Genomic DNA, 8,205 nt, shown 5'->3' on the forward strand with positions numbered 1-8,205 from the left:
TAAAATTGTAACCATTGTTCCAGCCTTCAACAACAACCAAGCAGTTAATAAGGCAGCAGCTATGTAAATGTGAGTTATAGACAGTGTTGAAGATTAGGAGACTTTCATAAAATAAATACACTGATGTGATCGCATGAGATCACTCACCTTGCTGGCGAAGCGCAGAGAATTCAGCGACTCACTGAAGCTCTCTTCCTCAGGTGCAATATTCACAAACATCAAACTGTACAGAGGAAAAGAAATGAGTCACGTTCCTTAAAAACACAGTAATTGTATTCTGCAAACCCCTAAAAGAAAATACCATCTCAGGCTTTAAAACAAACATGCACTTGAGCATTACACGTACGTTTTGCTGTTGCCTCCGAGGCAGTTCTGGAGGAGGTATGTGAGCTTTGAGTTACGGTAGGGAATAAAGCTCTCCTGTAGATGTTCAGAAAGAAAATGAATGTGAGAAATTATAGCACAGCAAGTCATATAACTGAAGACAACATTTATAGCTCACTACTTAATGCATAATGTACCAAGAAGTCTAGAAGACTATCATTTTGCTTTTTAAAAAAAAATAAAGTATGATATTGAGAAACCAATAACTCAGAATTGGTTTCATACAGTTAGCTAAAAACATACCTTGCTGGCCAAAGCGGCGATCACAATTCCCAGGTTGGTGAGCGATGAGTTGATGGCGGTCATCTCCTTGAATCGCTCTCCTTGAGACTGACTCTTCTGCACTCTCTCACTACCGGCCAAATCCACCAGACACAGCACGGCTGAAACACAATCAATACACAATTAAAGTCAGGCAGCAATCTCAATTATAACTCAACTATATAATATAATTATAACCTAACTCAACATGAAGACTAGGGCTGTCAAAATGACTGAAAAACTAAATTTTAAATTTGCACTTAAATATGATCAATATTCGAATTATATTCAAACTTAAAAAGGCATAATTTCAGTTAGAGGGAAAAAAGCTTTTGGCTTCTCTCCTGAGGCCACAAGAGGGCGCATTCAGCAAAATATTAATGCAGTTTATTAAATAAATACAATAACATGACTATCTGTGAAAAAGTGCATAACGTTTATAAACCAAATATAATTAAGTTGCTTAATTATAAACAAAACCGTTTCATGTATGCATAATTTAATACAAAGGGACGAAAGCCCTTGCATTAGAATGTGGATTTTTATTTTAAATTCAACGAATATTCGAAATTAATTTTTTTATTTGACAGCCCTAATTAAGACTACTCTTAATTGGACCTCCATTCCCCTTTATGAAGTGCAGTTTATCTATTAAATCAAGGAATTCTGTGATTCTTACACTTGCACTTGGTGTCTCGATCAGAGTTCTGCCCCTCTATGTCTAGCTGGAACACAGAGTGAGAACGTGAAGAGTGATCGTTTATGCCTGTGCGGGCTGTGGACCGGTTCTGGTTTGCCAGCATGATCAAGTTGTGCACCTGAGAAAATAGGAAAGAAACAGACGCATTAATAAACTGCACACTCATGTATGAACAAAATCAAATACAACACGGATTAGAGATGCACCAATTGCAATTTTCTTGGCCGATTCCGATTTTTTTGGAAGTGCGACTTGCCGATACAGATTTTTGCCAATTACGATTTTATTATTATGAACTATAATTAACAGCATATACAAACAAAAATCTATACCAATTTCAACGCAAAAATGATTTATATAAGAAATTATTAAACATTACAATTCCCCCAATCTGCACTAAGTTACAGATTTTCACTTAAACAACTTTCAAAATAAAGTCTGACTGGAAAGAGGAAGAAATAATAAATTAAATGAGTTGCTGTATGTAACAAAACAAATGCTTACTTTGTGATAACTTCTTATCAATACAACATAATTCAGAAGGGGGGAACGAAGCACAAGAGAATTAATTGAGTGACTAACCCAGGGGTAGGCAGCAGTCCAGCAGAGTTCAGCTTCAACCCTGAAAAAAAAAAAAAAAACACCTCACCTGCCTATAGCCTTAGTAATCCTGAAGACATTGATTAGCTTGTTCAGGTGTGTTTGATTAGGGTTGGAGCTGAACTCTGCAGGACTGCGGCTCTCTAGGACCGAACTCGCCTACCCCTGACTAACCAATGCAACCCAAGAAACAAGAATTAAACCAATAAACAAAACGACTGACAAAACTTATTGAGGGAAAATAAAGCTCTCCAAGCTAACGGGGCAATGAGTTCACACAGTATATTCAAAAGATGTATTTGTCACATCAACTCTTATAACTGTCTGCAAACCAAAGCTCTTTTGTAGCACACTTCTCATGACAAACATCTGACTGATCAGACAGTTTACCTGTGATTACGGAGTGCTTGATTTGATGCAGACTTGACAACGTGTCAGTACTGCACCTGATCGTGTCTGAGTGATCATGGAAGGTAAAATAATGATCACAACTATTACATCATTTTAATTGTGCATCCCAAGCCAGTAATAAAAAAAATAAATAAAAAACAGCCCAAAGTAGCGCATATTTATCATAAACACAGCTCAAATGCCTCCTCCTAGTGTGGCCCAAAACATTTAGCACAGTTTTATTACAGGTAGAATGCAAAATTTTCAGTACAAGCATTTCAACCAAATGTAATTTATGCAATATTTCAAACTTTTAACCCACTGGGGAAAATCATCCAATGGCAACAGTTTAAAAGCAGTCCAATTTCGTGGAAAAACAACAACAACCACCCTGCATTCAACAGGAGTTGCAGAAGTCAGATTTGACTGATCATGGGTCAAAAGTAAGGAGAGATAACTGACAAGATGTTGGAGGATTTGCTCTTCAACTGATCCTGAGCTCATTGACAAATATCTTATATCGTAGGATGTGCTCCATTTACACAGTGCGTGTGCGATCGCGAAGTCGAAAGTGAACTGCGACTGCTCATTCAAATGCGATTTAAATACCCCACATATATAGCGGCTCCCTTAAGCGTGAAAATTATATACAATTAGAATGTTTGCAGGAGCGGATACAGAAATCGCGGGAGCGGATGGGAGCATGCGGTAGTGGTCAGAAGTTCAGCGAGAGCGGGATCAACAAACCCGGTGCTATCACGCAGCGATGCAGTCAGTCAGTGAGCGCCATAACAGATGAAGTCAAATCTTGCAGGATTCCATAAACACAGAACCCCACTATTCAGACAAATATACATAATGAAAAGATGATACAAAATTTAATACCTTGGAAAATGGCATTTAAGACTTTTTAAGGGCCTTAATTTTCTCTAAATTGATTTATCAACTTAATACTTTTTAAGACACCGCGGACACCCTGATTTGCAGAGTTTGATGAAGCTGAGGTGCCATAAATGCATTTACACTGCAAATTTTTAAATGCATACATTTTATAAGATTAGTTTTACATATTTTTAACAAACAAATAAATGTTGAAAAAATGCAATACTTTTAAATATGACTAAACCACCAGTAGGTGGTGGCAAATGTCTGTTTTAATGAGCGAGTCATTTATTCATTCATTCAACCGATTCATTCAGAAACTAGGCACAGCGGTGCAGTCAGTCAGTGAGCACCATAACAGATGAAGTCAAATCTTGCAGGATTCCATAAACACAGAACCCCACTATTCAGACAAATATACATAATGAAAAGATGATACAAAATTTAATACCTTGGAAAATGGCATTTAAGACTTTTTAAGGGCCTTAATTTTCTCTAAATTGATTTATCAACTTAATACTTTTTAAGACACCGCGGACACCCTGATTTGCAGAGTTTGATGAAGCTGAGGTGCCATAAATGCATTTACACTGCAAATTTTTAAATGCATACATTTTATAAGATTAGTTTTACATATTTTTAACAAACAAATAAATGTTGAAAAAATGCAATACTTTTAAATATGACTAAACCACCAGTAGGTGGTGGCAAATGTCTGTTTTAATGAGCGAGTCATTTATTCATTCATTCAACCGATTCATTCAGAAACTAGGCAAGTGACTGTCCTTATGAATGAGCCACTGAATCATTGACTCACTCCATTCGTTCAAAAACGTGGATTCATTCAGTAACAAAACATCACTGTGTGTTGCTCAGAGACAACAGTTCTGCTGTGGCTTTGATCGGAACTATTTTTGGAAGTCACTTAATTTTAATTTGTTTATTGAAATACTATTGTATAAAATCGGTCAACATATCAAAAGTATTGATACTGATATTCGGGGAAACATCATGGCCGTATAATGATGCTTACCTAAATCTAAAAAATTTTTCTACCGCAGTATGCATCTATACATTTCTGTGAGTTACTTTGCGTGTGCTGTCTCTCACACACACACTCACTCAGGCTGTGCAAGCCTCATCTGGCATGATATAAATACATTATCAGTCGCTGTTTACACTGAATGCAATTAAAATTAGAATCATTCTCATGTGAAACAACATGTTTACACGCGACTGAGTGTGTGCGTGGCTGTGACGTCATTGCCGGTGCCGCTGGCAATAAAAGAATCGGCTCGTGATACTGACCGGGCCGGTCACCGATCCAGGACGGTCATGCGAAAAATCGACCGATTCCAATCACTGGCCGGTCAATCGGTGCATCTCTAACACAGATTACTGTGATTTTCAAGTGGTGTCATCTTAATATCACTGCGATAATGTGATATATCAGGGGTGGCGAACGTCGGTCCTGGAGAGCCGCAGCCCTGCAGAGTTTTGCTTCAACCCTAATCACACACACCTGAACAAGCTAATCAAGGTCTGAAGGGTTACTAGGAAGCTACAGGCAGGGGAGTTTTTATTAGGGTTGGAGCTGAGCTCTGTAGCACTGCGGCTCTCCAGGACCGGAGTTCGCCACCCCTGTGATATATAAATGAGTAGTACCTCATCTTCATTGTTGACCTTTTGGTAGGTCAGGTTGGTAACTGTGATTTCATTATTGGCGACCTTCCTGATCTCATGCTCAGGTCTCTTGTTCGGTTTTCCCGTGTAGAGAAGATCTCGAAGAGTTTCATTGTAGATCTCCACAAAGCTGGCAGTGAAGGCGTACTAAAAATACCAACACAGAAACAGTCTATTAATAAACAAACCATGAGAAGGTCAAAAACAATACCACTCCGTGGATGCCCTGAAGGAAAAAACAAAACCACAACTACTATCAACATTTAACCTCATTTGAACAACAAATATTTCATATGAAACTTCTACGTTGCCCTTACTTGCCACCCTTGCTCTTGGAGTGCTTTGGCAGACTTGAAGATCTGCTGGACAGCACGTGGAATGACTCCCCACAAGTTCTCCAGATCGCCCCCCTCCATAGTAAAGGTCTTCCCACTGCCGGTTTGGCCATAAGCAAAGCAACAAACGTTGTACCCATCCAGAGCAGACTGCACCAGCAGGGAGATCTCTTCGAAAACCTCACGTTGAGTGGCATGCGGCCCGAACACACGGTCAAAGCTGAAGTTATAGCTCTTCTGAGTGTCAGCCGTGCGCCCCGTGTGCGACTGCGGAAGAGAAGAGGGAATTTGAAAGGCTGTTGGTCACATTCTTTAGGTTATACCAAATTTAGTCTTAGCCTCAGATTTATTGGTTGCATGCTGGTATGTTATTGTAGAGACATCAACTTCACAGTTACATGCCCTAAACATCAACTATGATTGGCTGCTTTACATGTCAGTCAGACTGTCTCATGCGCTCCTTGGCCAATGAAAGCTGTGATTAGGTCCAGGCCTTCGGTCCTCAGTCTGAAGGTCTGGCTACACAGGACTATACCAATGGCGCTTTTCCACTGCGTGGTACGACTCGGCTCGGTTTGCGTTTCCAGTGCAGTTTAGTATCGCTTTAGAATGGGCGGGATTATTCACATGTCATTATAGTTGCGCCGCCTCTCCTGCCGCGACTCCTAAAAAACGTTTTCATTCCGCATCGCCCCATCAAGCTCTCGCTGGATCCGCTCCTCTGCTATCAACGAGAGGAACGTCTGTTCTTCCGCAACAGGGGGAACAGCCACTTTTTGGTTGTTAAAAAAAGGGTGCGCTCGTTCAAAACAGTTGCATTTGATCCTTCGCTGGCTGTGCCGATTTAAATCTAGAGGTTCTGTTGTGTTTGTGTCTCATGTCGCAAGTTCAGTGACGCAGGTAGTGACGATTTTCTCCGGCCAATCCGTGATCAGCAGAGTTTACACGTCATGTTTAGGTAACGGTACGGTAGGAACCCCAACCGAGGTGGTACTAAAAAAAGTACCAGGTACCGTACCAAGTGGTAAACCTCCAAAAAGTGAACCGTACCGAGCCGTACCATGCAGCGGAAAAGCACCACAACATCCATAAGACCAGAAGCATGATGGGAAGCATTTACCTCTTCCGTTTTGGCAAGTGTAAGAGCCTTGTTGTCATGGGCGGGCAGCTGGATGTGCAGAACATCAGACTGATTGCAAGTCAGCAGTGGGCGGACCCTACAAAACACTCGGATGTTGCCCTAAAAAGAGGGTGTGGATTAATTCATGCATATTTGAACAAATGACTGAATACATAAATACATAAGTGGGATTTTGGACAATCTCACTTTAAGAAAAAGTTACCCAACATAATGTGACAAATAGACACCAAGCAACCAACAAAATGTAATATTGCTCGTTTCAGTCATAAATGGTTATGATTTATCACTTCATGGTGTCACACACCAAATAAACAAAATAGCTTTATATGATTCTGCAAACAAATCTATGAAAGCTCACTTTGAGCTCTTGAATAGTGTTGTGGAGCTTCCTTCGCTCCATTTCTCCAAGGTGGAGCTCTTCTCTTTCCCGGGCCACTGTTTCCTCAAGGTTCCTGACCATTTCTTGGCTCTCCTTCAAACTGTCCTGACACTGCCTCAGTGTAGAAGTCTGAATGGCGAGCTGAGTCTGAGAAAGACACGGGAAGAATTTGACAGAATCAGATTAAACAAAGCGGATGTTAATTAAAGGTGGAAATGTGGCTGTATAAATATTTACCTGTATATTGCAGAGCTCAGACTCCAAATGATCCCGGAGTCCTTCCAAAACCTTATGCTCCTCGTTTAGCTTACTGAGGTCTTTCTTAAGACCATCTCTCTCTGTAGAGGTTTGCGCCAGGTCATCTTTCACAGTAGCCAGCTTTTCCAGCTCCTCTTCACAATCCCTACAACAGAATCAGGAATATTATCGGACAAATAAATAAAAGACCACCAGGTCGAATCATTATGGAGTTAATTTTAACATGCTTACCCAAGACGCTTATTGAGACCTTTGTTCTCATCTTCGATTTCAGCCTTATGCTTTTGGGCTTTGGTTATAGAGTCCTTCAGATGATCGTTTTCCAGATTTACCGATTTTATTTTGCTCTGGTAATTCTGGACTTTGGCTTCCATGTCACTCACTTTGCCCTTCAGGTCCCATCCTGGCCTCCGCGACACACCTAAACCGGCAGCTGCTGAAAGTGGACAAATTACCCATTAGGCATCTATTTTATTATACTGTATCATAATACTTAGACCAAAATGTTTGACCCAGATATGCATGCATGTTTTACCTTTAGGTACTGCTGCAACTGGTTTTCTCTGGTCACCTTGATGCAAAGACAAAGTCGATGTTAAGCTGACATTCACATTTTGCATTTACTGTGGTTATAATATTGACACAGCTCATTGATATTTGCAGATCAATACAGTTTGTACTAATGACCCGATTTTAGTAGTGTTAAGTGAGGTTTTTTGTGTTTCTGATCAGTTAAAGCATGCGTTTTGCAATACCTCTTGCAGGGGCAACGGCCACTGTTGCAGCTCCAGTTGGACGAAGAGCTTTGACTGAAAAAGAAAAGAGACAACATGAAGACCCCATCTGCTATTTTACTCAAATGGCCCCCAAAAAACTAAAACGAGATGTTAAAGGTCCCATATTGTACACCTTTCTGGAGTTTTATTTTAGGTTTTGATGTCCTTAAGAATATATATTTGCAGTACAAGTACCAAAAACCATCTCAATATATTTTTACAGCTCCTCTCTCAGGAGCTCTGCTGAGAACAGGTCGATTTTGGCTTGTCTAATTAATATTCATGAGCTCTTCTGATTGGCCTGTTGTGTTCTGAGTGACACACGGCCAGGCCAAACACAGGGTCAGCCGACGTCACAGCGCTAGCTGGAGGCAGCAAAACAAAGGGGAAACTGGAGGCAGCCCATTCAAACCAGC

The 8,205-nt window shown here is 40.4% G+C and overlaps 1 protein-coding gene across 1 annotated transcript in view; it reads right to left on the reverse strand.

Moving 5' to 3' along the window:
• Nucleotides 1–93: 93 nt before the first annotated feature.
• The window catches only part of kifc1 (kinesin family member C1), a 10,553-nt gene continuing 2,441 nt past the window's right edge, over nucleotides 94–8,205 (reverse strand). The window contains exons 5-16 of the mRNA XM_016230997.1: nucleotides 7,769–7,822; nucleotides 7,549–7,584; nucleotides 7,245–7,449; nucleotides 6,993–7,158; nucleotides 6,735–6,902; nucleotides 6,356–6,475; nucleotides 5,218–5,502; nucleotides 4,883–5,047; nucleotides 1,325–1,463; nucleotides 628–767; nucleotides 347–420; nucleotides 94–223 (exon numbers count right to left, since the gene is read on the reverse strand). Of these exons, the coding sequence (XP_016086483.1) occupies nucleotides 94–223; nucleotides 347–420; nucleotides 628–767; nucleotides 1,325–1,463; nucleotides 4,883–5,047; nucleotides 5,218–5,502; nucleotides 6,356–6,475; nucleotides 6,735–6,902; nucleotides 6,993–7,158; nucleotides 7,245–7,449; nucleotides 7,549–7,584; nucleotides 7,769–7,822 (1,682 nt within the window). The remainder of the gene's footprint in view (nucleotides 224–346; nucleotides 421–627; nucleotides 768–1,324; nucleotides 1,464–4,882; nucleotides 5,048–5,217; nucleotides 5,503–6,355; nucleotides 6,476–6,734; nucleotides 6,903–6,992; nucleotides 7,159–7,244; nucleotides 7,450–7,548; nucleotides 7,585–7,768; nucleotides 7,823–8,205) is intronic.

Source organism: Sinocyclocheilus grahami, unplaced genomic scaffold (genome assembly GCF_001515645.1).
Source record: "Sinocyclocheilus grahami isolate Dianchi unplaced genomic scaffold, SAMN03320097.WGS_v1.1 scaffold382.1, whole genome shotgun sequence".
Classification (NCBI taxonomy): Eukaryota; Metazoa; Chordata; class Actinopteri; order Cypriniformes; family Cyprinidae; genus Sinocyclocheilus; species Sinocyclocheilus grahami.